The sequence below is a fragment of the Crinia signifera genome, chromosome 3 (assembly GCF_055691185.1).
Source record: "Crinia signifera chromosome 3, ASM5569118v1, whole genome shotgun sequence".
Classification (NCBI taxonomy): domain Eukaryota; kingdom Metazoa; phylum Chordata; class Amphibia; order Anura; family Myobatrachidae; genus Crinia; species Crinia signifera.
The window spans coordinates 141,274,813-141,292,477 of NC_139219.1; the positions used below are offsets into that span (position 1 = coordinate 141,274,813).

General features: G+C 40.8%; 1 protein-coding gene across 2 annotated transcripts in view; it reads right to left on the bottom strand.

Moving 5' to 3' along the window:
• PEX7 (peroxisomal biogenesis factor 7) overlaps positions 1 to 17,665 on the bottom strand; it is a 241,931-nt gene that overhangs the window by 88,315 nt on the left and 135,951 nt on the right. For both annotated transcript variants that reach the window (XM_083176622.1, XM_083176621.1), the window contains one exon: positions 8,435 to 8,490. In XM_083176622.1, coding sequence (XP_083032748.1) covers positions 8,435 to 8,490 — 56 coding nt within the window. The remainder of the gene's footprint in view (positions 1 to 8,434; positions 8,491 to 17,665) is intronic.

Genomic DNA, 17,665 nt, shown 5'->3' on the forward strand with positions numbered 1-17,665 from the left:
CCCAACCACATGATGCCTTCTCAGCCTCCGTCGACCTTTATAAGTTCAGCCGCAAACTCAGATTGCATGAGCAATTTAAGGATTCAGCACACAGTGAACAATCCACAATCTTTCGCCCTCCATCTATCTATGATCCAGCTTCCACCAATGCAAGCATAAAAACATTCTCCCGCATGATAGAACATGAGATTGCTAGTATACCGAGTAAACCTCGCTTTGACAATTTAACATCTGGTGAAAGGAAGGCACTCACTGAGTTGAAGCAAGATGCCAACATAGTGGTCCGCCAAGCGGACAAAGGGGGAGCCGTGGTCATCCAAAACTGGAAAGAGTACGACACTGAAATTAAACATCAACTATCTGATGAAGGCACCTATAAACTGCTCAGCAACAATCCCATTCCTGAATACAAACGGCAGGTTGACTCTGTTTTAAAACAAGGACTCGAGTCTAAATGGCTCACCAAAGAACAATTTAATTTTCTTACAGTTCAACACCCGGTTTGTCCTATCATATACACACTTCCCAAAATACATAAATCTTGTTCAAATCCCCCAGGTAGACCTATAATTTCAGCCCGGCTTTCACTGTTACAACCATTGGCGATTTTTCTTGATCATCAACTTCAGCCTTTAATTACTTCCAGCAGCACCTACATCCGTGATACATCTGATTTCATTGAGAAAATATCCCAAGTGCGTATCACCAATACTGTAAAACTGGCCACAATGGACGTATGCTCTTTATATACGGTCATCCCCCACAACGAGGGTCTGTCGGTACTACGGGAAATGCTTGACACAAGAGCACAATTAGAACCACCGACTGAATTTTTGATCCAGCTGGCCCGTCTCATCCTCACATGTAATCATTTCATGTACAACAACAATTATTATGTACAAATTTCCGGGACCGCTATGGGCTCTAATTTGGCTCCATCTTACGCTGGACTGTATATGTACAAGTACGAGCGGCTACATATTCTTCCACGATACTCCGAATTCATTACGTTTTACAAACGGTATATAGACGATGTGTTTCTGTGCTGGGATGGCTCTATTGAAAATTTCAACAAAATGGTCTCTGATTTGAATGGCCTGGGATGCCCCATTAAGTTTACTCATGTTATTGATACCCACACCATTAATTTCCTCGATATTAATGTGTCAATATCCCACAACCACATTGAAATTTGCCTGTTTCGTAAACAAACTGACCGGAACACATTATTGGTCACAACAAGTCAACACCTTCCAGCTCTAAAGGAGAACTTACCCATATCGCAGTACATGCGAGTGATCAGAAATAACTCTAATCAGGTGACTATGGAGCGTCAAATTGAAGAAATGAACGTACGATTCACTGAAAGGGGATACTCGACCACGACCCTGCACAGATGTCTGCGTAAGGCTAGGAAAAACATCCTTAAAAGTCACTCCATGACCAACCAAACCACCAAATCCAAAATTGGCAATAGGATGATCTACGTTAACACCTATAACCATGCATCTGATTCCATCCATGACAGTATAAAAAAACATTGGCCTATAATATCGACTGATCCCATGCTAAAACTACAACAACAAAAAGCACCCATGTTGGCATACAAAAAAGGCCCTAACCTGAAGCAGCTATTAATGCGGCCTACCCTTAGCCCTAATGCTGAAATGAAGACCACCTGGCTCCACACTAAAAGACCGGGTTGCTTTAAATGTGCTGGTTGCACTACTTGCAATGGTATGATACAAGGTCCAACATTTTCACACCCACATTCTGGTAAAGCAATCAAAATTCGCTATCGCTTACATTGCCAAATGGAATACGTCATCTATCTCCTCAACTGCCCCTGTGGGCTTGCTTATGTGGGGATGACGACTCGGAAATTCCGAGAAAGGATGGCAAACCATCGCAATTCCATTCGAGCTGCAATAGAATCTGGAAAAGCCGAGCTACCAATTCCCCGGCATTTCTTAGCGGCTGGACATCAGATAGCCTCCCTACGGTGTCGTTTAATTGATTGGATACCCCCTCCACCCAGAGGTGGTGACAGAGGACTACTCCTTCGCAAGGCAGAATGTAGATGGATCCATTCATTGGGAACTCTATCTCCAAGGGGGCTTAATGAGAACAACCCCCTGGCCATCTTCCTTAAAGCAACCTGATCAAAAAAACCTTTTATTTGATTTATTTCTCTATGTCTTTCTGAATAGTTTTTCTGGTCGGTTTATGTATTGTGTTCCATTTTTCCCTTTCCCATGACCGAATATGTTTTTGCTTTTATAAGAAAACCTGTGCCTAGAATAGTTGCACTCCCAGTATACCTGCAGTCAGTGCGTGAGTTTCACCGGTTAGGTGTCATTCTGCACCACCAGTTTTTTTATTGAAGTGGACTAACCTATGGATACTTTGTTGATGGAAGCATTGTTCCACATGCACCATCTTTTTCAGATGGTTCCACATGTTATACCAATTAGAAATATCACGAATCCTTAAACATTATATTTTTTTAATAAAAAAACTTTTTTTCATTATAAAATAAATAAAAATAAATAAGATAAAAACAAATAAATAAGATAAAAACAAAAAAACAAAAACGTAAATAACCATAAAAGTTTGTTTCATAAAAAATTCCATATAGTGTTAAAAATGAGTTTGATGTAGAATTATATCTATTGGCTCAAAAGCATGTCATACCCATTGATAAATAAACACATAATAAATGCTTCCATCTGCCCCCAGGTCTAGCTTTGCCCAATAGACTCAGCGAGCTTTAAAACAGCATATTTTTTTCATTCACTTATCCAAATATATTCACTTGCTATGACACCAATAAAAACCAGATGGCGCTAAAGGTATATGCGTTCCATCTGCACTTGTTTGCGGTCCAAATGGCGGCCATCTTGCCCCACGATCGTGATTATTCATTGATCCGTTTAAACCCACATTAATATGCGTGAACAGGCTCAGTTTGTGCCTGTTAGCTGCCCGCTGTATTTAACAATCATTACTTTGTTGACTGGGAGCCGCAGCACAGTACCGATATCTCCGGTTACTGTGCGGCTCACTGATGCGTTCCACCGGCGTCACTTCCGGGGTACGCACTTCCGGTTTTTCCGGAAGTACGTGGACGCATCGCGCTGATTCTGTGAATTGGCGCCAAAACCATCCCATTTACCCCAATTAGCCAGGTATAAAAGCTAGTCCTGGACAGCACTTGAATGTAGCTGTTTCCAGGTCCTCCAGGGCTGAGGCATAGGATACTCTATACGCTGATGTACCATCTAAAAGTATGTTACTTTCTTCTTTCTTATGTTATGCACTCTGGATGTTGTTTGCTATGTTTGTACCTTAGCACCATACCTGAGTGATATTTATACTATATATACATTGTGTTATAGGCTCCTTGAGGAAGGTCCGTTTGTGGACCGAAACGTCGGGGCATTGATGGAACTGTACACATTGGATTAAAATTTCTATTGTTGACTTCACAAACCCCAGTGACTTTATTTTGACTATTTTAAGGAGAGTGTTCACTTTCCCCCCCTCCAACAAGGGAGGGATCTCTCGATATGTTTGGGGCACATGGTGAACCATGTTAACCCCTTGTGAACACCCCAGAAACTACTACTTTACACAGTGAGAGTGCGGTCTCTTTCGATTCTATATATATATATATATATATATATATATATATATATATATATATATATATATATATATATATATATATATATGGGAGGAACAAGAAGAAATGGGAAGGAGCGCTTCCTGGTGTATTAAATGAGATTTTATTGTACATAAAGGAGAAACAGCACTCCACACGGTACTTCACAGTAATGCTTGTACCTGTAAAAACAACTCTGTGGATTGGTTATCACACGGCTTGATAAAACCAAATCAGGCAAATACAGCTCACTCGTGAGGTCCGCTCCGTGTCCAGGCACCACTGGTAGAACAATCGCTGGGTTGCGCTGCAGAATCGAGATGATCCGGGGTCAGGAACAACCAACAGGTGAGCAAGGCTGGTGAGCGTGGTAGGCCACACCCTGACGCGTTTTGCACTTCTTCAGAGTGAGTCAGGCACAAGCTGTGTGGTCAGGGAGCATGTCAGTGTGATAGCATTTGATTGGGTGGGGGGCCCCCCAAGAGATATCAGTGTATATTTCTGTTGCTGGCCCTGCTGCTACTCACCGCCACTGAAGAAAGCAGGGCAAGGGCATCACCATGTTGGCATCCAGACTAGAGATGGGCAAAACGGGTCATAAAGCCGAGTCGGGATCCAGCGGATCACTCAGTGAAAAGATCCAGATCTTTTAGCCGGACCCTCGGCTCACTTTGAAAAAAAGGGCTAATTTGAAAATAAAGAAGCATCATTTGTTTTACAATCATTTATTGGCTTTTTTTATAATTTTTTTTTTTTAAAACAGTGAGCTGAACAAATAAGAACATACATGACCGAGTAAAACACTGATCGATGGCTCGGTGCAGAATCGCCACCGATGGCCTCCCCTAGCAGCAGCAGCCTTTTACTTGCAGTCGCAGCACTGTACTCAGTCTCCAGAGTTAGTACATCTCAGCTGCCACAGGTGACAGTGCTGAGATCAGGCAAATGCATTGTAATGAAATGAAAAACAAAACTGAAAGTAAAAGAACGACGGTTCACCTTTTTGGGACCGGCGGCTCACTCTTTTATTGGATCCGTCCAAAAGATCCGCTTCGTTTGCGAACAACCCGTCTCTAGTCCAGACGGCGGCACCGGTGCCTTTGCAGTGATGTTGGCTGGCCTGGCTGGAAGCTGCATCAGTGCAGCGTCCCTCTACAGCAGTGGAAACGTGTTGCCTCCCCCTCACACTTCATGAAGCCCGGGCTGGGCTAACACATTATGGCATTCAAGTGGTGGATGCTGGGCTCCTCTGCACTACAATGGGAGCCAATCACACTAAATGTGGAGCTGCTGAAAGGGGAGGGCTGAAAGCAGCTCACTGACACTGTGGCTCAGCCAGCAGCACAGAGCCATAATGCCCTGTACACACCACCCCCGACCCCCTGACCCTCAAGCCCAGGGAATGCCTCTGCCGTCCACCGCTGACTCCAATGGCCGCCGCCGCCCCCTCTCCCCTCCGCCCACCCACCCCGATCCTTAGCATGGGGAATAGGGCACCTCCGCCGGCCACCACTGCCTCCTCTCCCCTCCACTTGCCTCTACCTCCTCCTCTCCGCTCCGCCCACCCCTGATCCTTTAGCCCGGGGAATAGGGCACCTCCGCCGGCCACAACCTCCTCCTCTCCCCTCTGCCCATAACCCTTAAGCCGGGGGAAGGCCACCAGCTCCTCCTTCTCTCCCCTCTGCTGCTGCCTCCAGATCATGCTAGCAATCTCCTGTGCTATGCAAAGCACAGGAATCTGCCAGCAGCACTTCTCTGCCACCTTTCTGGTTGCCGGCTGCTGCCTTTAGCTCCGATTGCAGCAGCAGCGGCCACTGTAGAGAGGGACTGTCTCCGTCTCCCCCCAAAATTTTTGTCTTGTCAGTGGGGGGGTTCCAGGTACTCAGAAACCCCCCTGCGTGCGCCGCTGATTGTTCATCCCAAAACTGTTCTTGGATGGTTGGGAGAAGTTGGAGGATGTTTTGGTAGCATTCTTTCTATTCACGGCTTTGTTCTTAGCCAAAATTGTGATTGTGAATGGTCTCCTGATGATTTAGTTTTGCCATGATACAGGACTGAAATCCCCTTTAGCTCTCTGAACAAGCATTTTTACAAATGCATCAAACAATCTGAAAGGGGATTATTAAAAAACATAACTTCAACCCAGTCCTCAGCAGTTCAATGCCTGGACCGTTTGCAGAATACTAGTATGTCCCTGATGTTTTTCCTGGAGAGAAGCGGCTTCTTTACTTCACTTCTGCCAAAAGTCTTAGCCTCACTGTGAGAGTAGATACACTGACACCTGCCTGCTGCCATTCCTGAGCAAGCTCTGTACTGATCCTGCAGCTGAATGTCCTGGTACCTGCAGGACATTCCTGGGTGCCCTTCTTCACAACTACCTGATCGCAGGGCTCTGCACAATCACACTGCATTGATCAAGTCTGAATAACCCTCATAATTGGATTGACCCCTAAATACAAACATGGTTACACCAACATAAAGCAAGCAAAATGTAGCTGCTATCACCTTTACATATACTCCAGTATTGTGGAAAGCATGAAATGGTGTTTCTAGTACTATACACAGATGAACAGTAATCCCACAGTTACATCGTATGCTGAATATCCATATGTCCCCTGGTGATATATGTACAGCAGCACCTATCAAGAGAATTTGAATTTGACGGTCAGATAAGAACCACTTGGCCCATCTAGTCTGCCCCTTTTTTAAACATGTTACCTCAAACCATATTTGATCCTTATTTTTTTGTAAGGATATCAATATGCCTATCCCAAGCATGTTTAAATTGTACTACTGTATTTGCCTCTACCACCTCTGATGGGAGGCTATTCCACTTATCTACTACTCTTTCTGTGAAGTAATTCTTCCTCACATTTCCCCTGAATCTTCCTCCCTCTAGTTTCAGTGCATGTCCTCGTGTTCTGTTGCTCCTCTTCCTGTGAAGAATGTTTCCCACCTGTACCTTGTTAAAACCCTTGATCTATTTGAAAGTTTCTATCATGTCCCCCCTTTCCCTTCTCTGCTCTAAAGTATACATATTAAGATATTTTAGTCTTTCCTGGTACGTTTTGTGATGTAGGCCATGCACCATTTTAGTTGAACTTCTTTGTACAGTCTCTAATGTATTTATATCCTTCTGAAGATATGGCCTACAGAACTGAACACAATACTCTAGGTGAGGTCATACCAATGACCTATATAGTGGCATTATTACTTCTTTTTTTCTACTGCTGATACCTCTCCCTATGCAACCAAGCATCTAACTTGCCTTCTTCATTGCTTTGTTACATTGCCTACCTGCTTTTAAGTCCCCTGAAATAGTGACACCTAGATCCCTCTCTTCCTCAGTAGTTTCCATTATAGTGCCATTTATACTATATTTAGTCTTTGGATTTCTGAGACCCAAGTGCATGATTTTGCATTTTTTGGCATTAAACTGTAGTTGCCATACTCTTGACCATTCCTCTAATCTACCTAGATCCTCAATCGTTTGTTTTACCCCTCCTAGTGTGTCGACCCTGTTGCATACCTTTGTGTCATCTGCAAAAAGGCACATTTTACCCTCAATTCCATTTGCAATATCACCAATAAAGATATTAAAAAGCACCGGTCCAAGTACAGATCCCTGGGTTACTCCACTTGTAACCTTTCCCTCCTTTGACTGTACTCCGTTTACTACAACTCTCTGTTTTCTGTCCTGCAACCACGCTCTTATCCATTCAACTATCTTAAAATCCAATCCCAAGCTTTAAAGTTTATTTAACAGTCTGCGATGTGGGACAGTGTAAAAAGCTTTACTAAAGTCTAGATAAGCTACATCTACAGCCCCACCTTGATCTATTACTTTAGTCACCTAGTCAAAAAAGTCAATAAGATTTGTTTGACATGATCTTCCCCCAGTAAACCCATGCTGTTTTGGATCCTGTCAATTGCTGGTTTTGAGATATTCTACAACTCTTTGTTTTAAGAGTGTTTCCATCAATTTCCCTACCACTGATGTAAGGCTCACTGGTCGATAGTTGCTTACCTCTTTCTTGCTTCCACTTTTGTGCAGTGGGACTACATTCGCTGTTTTCCAGTCCTCTGGGATTACTCCAGTAGCTAGTGACTGGTTGAATAATTCTGTTATTGGTTTTACCAGTTCCCCTTTAAGCTCTTTTAGTTTCCTTGGATGTATCCCATCTGGCCCCACTGATTTATCCACTTTCAGTTTTGAGAGTTCTCTGAGGACTTTCTCCTCTGTAAATGTACTTGTCTCTCCCTCAGTTTTCTGACTATACTTGCAACTTAACTAGTGTCTGTGTGTCACTGAAACACTGCCATCTGTTGGCAGCAAGTGATACTACATCTCTTTATCTCACACAGAGGCGATCACAAGGTATCAGCACTCATCAGGCTGTTTAAATAGCAGTGGGAATGTTTCATGCGCCGGCATTTCATGTAAACAATTCCTGGAATTTATATGCAGCAACAATTTCTCTGTAACTGCTGCATAAAACTACACCAAACATTATAACTAAATAATTAATTAGGCACAAAAATTTGCTTGAAAAAAATACAGTCGTTACTGCAAAGTGCGAAATTACCTAAATAGCTGCCTTACTAGCTTTCGAAGCATTTGCTTTGAGTGGGCTTACTAGTTAATAATATACATAAAAAGGAGAGATACAGTACAGGAAAAACACATTACACTGGTGAGGTATGAAAATATCTTTAAAATATTTCAATATGGAGATTAATAAATATTTGAATACCATTCAAAAATCATACCTGACTGTGAAATCGTAGGAACACGAAGCCAAAACAGTTGCATGAAAAGGTGAGAACTGAAAGAGAAAAACACAAACAGGTGCTTAGCTAGTCCACAATGGTAATTGCCTTTGTTACAAAATTCTACAAGGGCATTACTTGAATTTAAAAGCAACATGTGAGCTTAAAATAGGGATTTGCCATAACTTCCTATAAACAGTTTGTAAGCAACCAAATGTAGTCCACAAAATATATCATTGAAAAACCCCAAATGTGTATTTACCATGTGTGAAGATGATTTATGAACTACCAAAAATAGGCTTTCTGTTTTCATTGTACTTTCTCTGCCTTGAATATCTACATTTTGGAGGCAAGGCATATCCTAAAGCTCTTGTTTTAAATAATTCATTCATTTGGACTTGTTCATTTTGGCACATAATATTGTCCAAGAGGAAAACTCTACCCCATACCTTTTCAAAACCAGCTATTTATCCTCCCATTTTACTCCATTATTGTACATTAACATTCATTTGCACACGTTGTATTTCATTTTCTTATTAGACCATATAACCTTGGGTTTAGTTTCAATAGATCTTCAATAAAATATAGAAAGTCTAAAGGTCGACTCGTATCGGTCAACATGCAATGGGTTGGCAGGTTGAAAAGGTCGACATGGAAATGGTAGACAGTAGAAATAGTCGACAGGTTCAAAAGATCAAATTTCTAAATGTTGAAACTGAAATGGTTGGCAAGCTTTTTTATGTATTATTTTGTATGTTTCCCCATATCTGCGCTAAAATAGTGGTAAAGTGTAGACAAACAACACAAAATGCCTGCACTTCAAAACAGGTGCAGCTAAATGCGCACGATATAATGTAGAATATATAACCGATGGCACCAGTGCGTCTAGTTGGGAATCCCAATTGTTTTAATTCTTTGATGATGATGATGATCACTTTCATGTCTTCCTCAATAAATATGTTTTTTGATTCTCAGAGTACCTCAAAAACAAAATGTCATAGGGCCCTCATGGTGCATATGAATAGGTAAATAAATAAAGTTATATAAAGAGTACAAATATGTATATAATTACAGTATGTGTGAAAATATAGTCACATGTAAATATCTTTTCAAGAGAGAGCGCCACACAGCTATATCAATTTAATTTAGATTTAAATTTATTTTCTGTTAATATATCATAAAAGGTAAACATATAACAATCATATGCATAAAAACAATTTCACAAACAATAAACAATGATGACTGGAAATCCTACTCCAATATATTTATATTTGACTCTCTCCACTCTGTAGGAGATAATGTCCCGTGCTGAAAATAAATAAATGAGTAAGCAAAAAGATGATGTTTTGTGGCACCAGTTGGTTATTTTGGATATCCGCAGTTGTATTGGGATCCTTTATATTTTTGGGCAATTTTATATCCACTTCGTGTACGTTTATTTTTATGCTTTATTTGTATATTTGGCAAGTTTGGGCTGAAGAAATTGCCCTATTTCTGCAGAGCGTCCAAAGGACCAAATTGGCACTTCTGATAAAACTGCTATACTGCACCCACAGCGGAGAAACGCGTTAAGGGGTATCTGGAATCCCTCACACTCCTCTGCACATTGCTCTTGCAAACTGACGGCACATCCCGGCTGACGGTGCCTTCTTCCAGCTGAGTAAGCACGCGGTGACTACAATCATTGGTGATCCTCCCGGCGAGTCCACGAGTACGGCGGCTATTTAAAAGGAAGGGACGGCTCGCTCCCTGACTGCAAAACCAACATCGTGCAGCACAACATCAAGCGGCGCTAGCCGCACAGATGAGCTAGAGCCGTTTACAGGAGCCAATTTAGTCCTTTGGACGCTCTGCAGAAATAGGGCAATTTCTTCAGCCCAAACTTGCCAAATATACAAATAAAGCCTAAAAATAAACATACACGAAGTGGATATAAAATTGCCAAAAAATATAAAGGATCCCAATACAACTGCGGATATCCATAATAACCAACTGGTGCCGCAAAATATCATCTTTTTGCTTACTCATTTATTTATTTTCAGCACGGGACATTATCTCCTACAGAGTGGAGAGAGTCAAATATAAATATATTGGAGTAGGATTTCCAGTCATCATTGTTTATTGTTTGTGAAATTGTTTTTATGCATATGATTGTTATATGTTTACCTTTTTATGATATATTAACAGAAAATAAATTTAAATCTAAATTAAATTGATATAGCTGTGTGGCGCTCTCTCTTGAAAAGATATTTACGTGTGACTATATTTTCACACATACTGTAATTATATACATCTTTTTACTCTTTATATAGTCAAAATAGCAAATATCCAGTTCTGCCATTGGGAGCAGCCTGAATCAAAGGTTGAATAGATTGTCCAGTCCATCAATTTTTAGCGTTAAGCTTATACAAATATTTTAGATGCAAAACGTTTAGAATATATAATGCGCCCGATGTTTGTCTTTTCTAAATAAATAAAGTTGGTCATATAAAGGCAAATGTGAAATCGTATCAGATACAGGCCTCTCTTAGGCCTGTTTTTTTTGTATGTTCTCATAAAATGGAGTCAAATCTCGATCCTCACTTCATAGTTTCCTCAAAAACATAATCAGGAATGTACGTCTGGGGCCTGTACCTTACGGCATGTTTAATCGTTCAACAGGATGTTAAACCCCGGTGCACCTTCCAGATGAAGCCGAGCACAATGTCCTGTACAGGAGAGTGGCAAACCGCGTGGGTACCTTGACTGCAACATTGTGCTCGTCTTCAACTAAAAGGTGCTACCCAGGTTTAACAACCACCAGTTAAACGATTACACATGCGTTATCTTTTAAGGCCCCAGACATGCATTCCTGTTTATGTTATTGAGGAAACTGTGAAGGACAGAAATTTGCCTGAATTTTATGAGAGCATACAAATAAACCAGGCCTATGAGAGGCCTATATCTGGTACAGTTTCACATTTGCCTTCATGAGGCCAACTTTATTTATTTGTTTAAATTAACTATTGATGCGCACCATGAGGATCCGGTGACATTTTGTTTTTAAAGTGCTCAAAGAAGTTTGACCATTGGGATTCACAACTAGTCGCCCTGACTCTACCAATTATTTCTTCTAGTTGTAAAGTGCACCTGCGGGCTTGCTTCTCTTGCTATGATATAAGAAAGGTGTCTCGCTCCACTACTACTGTTTTAAGCACAGGTTACTATTCCCAATCGCAGTCCGCGTGGATGTTTAATGATGATTTTTTATTTTATTTTGACCATTATCACCTCGACTTTTTAAACCTGTCTTCCATTTGCATGTCAACCTATTGACTTGTATATATAATTATTACATTAAAGACAACAACGCCTTATCGAATTGTAAACTCTGCATGCATGAAAACTAACCAAATAATAACTATAAGGTAAAATCACATACAACAAGAATATTTTATACAATATTTAAATTGGACAAAAAAATTAGAACACTGCCGGAATACAGTCCCTTTAACACGGAATTCTGAAATGCCCAGAGTTAAACATTATACAAAGAAACAAATCTGTTATTATTTTCGCAAGCAACCCATAAGTCTTATATTGACAGCTGCAATGCCCTGAGCATCATGTAAAATTAGTTCTCTGATGCTATGCCCCCGTATTGTTTGATTAGAGCCATGTGATATACTGATACTGATGTACTTGACCATAACAAATGTCTATAAACTCAAATACTGTTCTGCTTATATATTTAAACAACATAGACAAACAAGAAACATTTAACAAGGGGCAGAGCAAATTTGTCTCAGTTCATGAATTGACTGAAGATGACCACATTAATGTGTGAATTAGGTCCTAACAGTCAGATCTCATGAGACATTTAAATAATAACCCTTTTGCTTAAAATGTTTACATTTACTGTGTTAGAGGGCGTGGCCAGCACCACCACTTTTGGAGGATTTGTGTTATACCGTGCTCCCTTTGGTTTTCCTACCTTGGAATGGCGCTGCTCTAGCCAGCTAGAGTTTCCCAATCCCTTAGGTATATGAAGAACATTTACTTTATGGGTGGGCTAAAGCGCTGCCTTTATTATGTGGTGAATTGCTTGCTTGTGTGCAAAATAAAGATATATGAGAGAGGATAGTATGTATAAAAGAATTGCTTTATTGGTTATAATTACTATATGGGGTGAATAAGGTTGATAATAGGGGGTTCTTATTCAATTGGTGTTTTGATGTACACCTCTTTGGGGGTCCCCTGCTTGAGGGAATTTTGTTCAGAGCCGTGTCAGCCTAAGGAGATCCCCGACAGGGGTTCAGGCAACCCTTAATGGGGTTCTCTTTTACCTCCGTAGGTCCCTTGGTATGGGATCTACGGTCTCCCTAAGATGATGTGCAGTGAACAATATGGTCTGTGTTGAGTGTTAGAAAGGAGCCTGTGCAGGCTTCAGGCAGTTCTAGTGAACTCCTTTACAATCTCATAGGCTTCACAGACTATGTCCTTTCTCTTCAATTAAATAAGAACCCCCTATTATCAACCTTATTCACCCCATAGAGTAATTCTAACCAATAAAGCAATTATTTTATACTTACTATACTTTCTCATAAATCTTTATTTTGCACACAAGCAAGCAAATCACCACATAACAAAGGCAGCGCTTTAGTCCACCCATAAAGTAAAAGCTTTAGGCATTTGCCTAGGGCGCCGGCCACTAAAGGGCAGAAGTTTGGGGCAGGTACCCCCTGGATAAAGGTGAGCGGCCACAACTCCCCCCCCCCCGGAGCAACTCGGCGGCAACCGCCGCATCGCCCCCCCCCATGGAGTGGCTTGGCACCACCCCTTTCATGCAGACCAGCAGACTGCTGAGGACCTGGAGTAGCAGGGACGCCGGCAGCAGGGGTAAGTTTCCCACAGCTGTCTGCACCCGGGGGCCGAATCACACCGCTCCAAATCACCCGGGAAACCCCCCCCCCCCCGACTTTAGGAAAGTGACACATGTACAAAATAAGTAGGAAGTAGTATATTATCACATATGGGTCATTACGGCTTGGATTAAAAAAAAAAACAGAAAACCATCATCCATCACCTAACTGCAGTTAATATTTTATTATTGCAAATATACATTTAATTCACAGAATTATAATGGGCTAAAGTAAATTTAACTACAGAAAACATGATACATGCTTTAACCTTTTGAGTGCTAAGAGAATGTCAAAATAAGTGTGAAAATTGCCAAGCAAACTTATTTATTCATCATAATGACCTGTAATGTTTATACTTATATAGGAAATAGAATCTTTTATTACACTCCATTCTTTAACTGAATTTATATAAACAAATGTGAGTGATGCTGGCATTTTTAGTAGATATTTTGCTCATACAGATGGAGCCCCTCTCATCTAGCCCCAGCACCCGCCAGAATGTCCCCGCTGGCGTGCACTGGCTGAGAGGGACTCCATCAAACTGGGACGCGCGAGCTTCTCACACGCACGTGTGTCCCAGTCACTCGGCGGCAGAAACCCTGCCCGTCTCCGCTTCAGGGAGACGGGCAGGGTTGGGGGGGGATGCGGCGGCGGCCAACGGGGAGCTCCATCAGAAAGGGGGGCAGAAGTGTCTGGCACGCGCGTGCTCGCTTCCGAAGGATGGTGGAGCCTGATGGCTGGCGAGGCATTAATAAGCGGTGCTACATCTGTATCTCACAAAGATGGGAGTTACTATCGAAATGCGTCGGTGGAGAGGGGTGCCAACCACTGTGGATGGTGATTTTCTGGATGGTGAAGTTTCTGCGCATGTGGCCACTGTGCGAATCTAGGTACCATTATTTTTTTTTCCATCTTCCAGTTACCACTGTTTTATGCACCATTATTAAATGTTTTTAAATTGAGAGAGATCCTCTCTTTGGATTTTTCAAACACGTACCGGAGTCCATATTAACACGACCCCCAGGAATTATTCTAGTACCTAAAAGATACCTTTAGAGCAGTTATTCAAGTGTATTTTATGTGAGTACGGTACGTTCATCTAAAACAATCCGGTGGAGGGAACAACTGATGATATCACGGAGTGTGATCCATGTTAAAGATACCTTTATGCACAGGTTCTCACTTCTCTCTATGTGAGTGAGGGTACGCATCTCTGGGCCCTCCTTATTATTCCTTACCTTATTTTGATCTAGACATACTAGATATTGTATTTTTTATTTTCTCCTTCACATATGTATCTGATCACGGGAGAAAGAGAACTCTATCAATAAGAAACATTGGTGTAGGAACAAGCATCATCGCCGTGTGCCTGATTTCTTGGAAAGATTGTCGTTGGAAAGGACTGTGTGGTGGTCATAATTTGAAGGCTTGGCAAAAGGTGCTGGGTAGTGCCTTGGGACTTTTTCTTTCGTGTGCAGTACAGGTTGAGTATCCCTTATACAACTGAGTCATTTACACTGTGCAAAAGGAATTACGAGTGAGTGTATAATACTGGCACATATCATGTCTTTATAGCTCTTTCTGCTTCACCTCTTTATCGAGCTGTCCCTGCTGTGGTGAATGGGCAATGACAACTGCCCTGCACCATATATTAAAGATAGCAGCAAGGAAGATGATAGTGGTCTATGGTGCCCTGTTATGTGCCACATAACTTTGCATTCATACATGGGGCAGAATATCACTTCTCCCCCATATTGCCAGGTTATACCCCTAAATGTTGAACTAGGTCAGAGCTAGCATGCACTGCGAATTGTGCTACTAACACTGTGAAGATGTATGTACACATTTATTACACAGGTTGAGCCTCCCATATTTAAAATTGTGAAATACAGACTTTTTAAAGCACGACTGAGATAGTGGTTCCTTTGCTTTCTGATGACTCAGTGTACACAATCTTTGTTGAATGCACAAAAGTATTAAAAATATTATAATAAATTACCTTCACACAGCCAAGGAACAAAATGAAAGCCTAATTAATTCCATGCATTAATTAGTGCCAGCTGGGCAGCCTAAAGCCAAAGCCTCCTTTCCCATACCACAAAGCCTCCTTCCCATACATGCCAGTTGTATAACCTCTGTAACATGCACATGGGCAGTATGAATGGCAGCTTTACATGTGTATTAGCCTAGGGCACACGGAACCTGTAATCGGGCAATTAGTCCATCAAAGAGAGTAATACTGGTTTAGGTTATCCCACTAGTAGATTATGGTTTACACTTAGGAAAGTGCACCCATCTTCCTTTTACTGCTTCCCATGGAACACCAAATTCCGCAGACTGTTGCTTCAATAAGCAACCCCATTCCACAGGAAAGATACAATCTTGTCCACAGGAATATAAATAAAAACACTTAAACGAAATGTAGACAAAAAAAGCAAATAAATGCATTTTAGACATAGAGTACTGGCATAAAATGCAAACTAAAATGTTTAAAACTATGCAGAACAGCAGTTGGTAGGTCAATATGTACCGAATACACAGGCTGCTTTGATCTTAAGTACATCATATGCCAACAATTACCCAATTATCTAGTGAAAAAAATTCACTGCTTCTTACACAAAAGCTTGAAAACACCTCTGGGTCACATAATTCATTGGTCAGTTATTAAATCAACAACAAGTAAGACATTTCCCTGAGCCAAAAAGCCTTTGTATTCCACAGATAATGGTGCAAATATGTCTCTCTAATGTAGCTCTTTCCATAGCCCAATATGTGAATTATTACAGAGAAGACAACAGATCATGACAGTTACACATTTTGTTTGGTCTCTCACTTGTTCTATGGTTATGCACCATACTACACTCATTTCTCAGAATCAACTGAGCACATGACCAGGGCCATCTTTACATTGGTGAGGGCCCCTGTGCAAACTAAATCACTGCCCCCCCTCCCAAAAAAAAAAAGCTTACCCCTTTTTGCTTAACTATCAAGACATTGACTGGACTAATGAGACTAGCACTTCAGCTAACAGAGGGGGGATTTTTAAATTTACTGAGAGACCTGTATATTACACAATCATTAGAAATACCTACGTGTAAAGGGGCCACATGGGAATTATCACTAACGAATAACATGGATTTACTATCAAACACCAAAGTAATAGAACATCTGGGAAACAGTGAACACAAAATGCTTTCACTGGAAATTCGTTTCTGTAAACAACAATATATGAGACCATCCAAAATACTTACGGTAATTCTAGGAAACCTAATTTTGAATTGTTTAGGGACTAAAGTGGGATACTCTATTTAATGGGAAAAATGCAGATGAAATGGGGGAAATTTCAAAAATTTGCTGTACACTAACAAATAAATTTATCCCAAAGTGAAATAAATGTAACATCAACAGAACAAACCTGTAATGGTTGAACAAAAAAGTTAAAAACAATAAGAGGGGAGCATTTAAAATATAAATGGCTAACCTGAACAAGAAGGCATTCACTAAGTACAAAGACTTAAATAAAGTTTGTAAAAATGAAATTAAAGCAGCTAGAGGAAATGAAAAGCTAATAGTCACTGAAAGCAAAACATATGCCAAAAAGTTGTTTTAAATAGATAAATAGCAAAAGATTAATTTAATTCAAAAAATACATAGGCCCCTTAACCAACGATAACAGAAATAGCATCACTGAGGAATAAGATAAAGCTGAACTGTTCAATATTTTTTTTTCATCAGTCTTTACTAGGGAGGAGCAGGCAGTGGAATCTACATGCACCACATATAGGAGGAGCTCACTAGACCTAAATATATATATTCACTACAAAGGAGATCCACAAGAGGCTTTGGAAAGTCAAAACAAATAAATCTCTGGGGCCAAATGGAATTCATTCTAGGGTTCTAAATGAACTCATGGAGTAGTTAGCAAATCCTCTGCATTATATTTTTGATACAACATTTTCATCTGGTATGGTCCCAATGGACAGGAGAATAGCGGAAATAGTAACAATATTCAAAAAAGAAAAAAGAGATGACCCAGCTAAATTTTGACCTGTGAGCTTATCATCAATTGTGGGGAAATTATTTGAGGGAATTTAAGGGATGTATAGTAGCATAGTATGATCAGTAGAAAGCAGCATGGTTTTTTTTTTTAAATGTTCATGCCAAACTAACCTAATAAGTTTTTACAAGGAAGTCATCAAGAACCTATATATAGAATAGAAAAGAATCAACTTTATTGGCCATGTATGCTTGCGCACACTAGGAATTTTTTGTGGATTTTACAGTGCAGGATCAACCAGGGAGGGGGGGGGGGGGGGGACATTACATACAT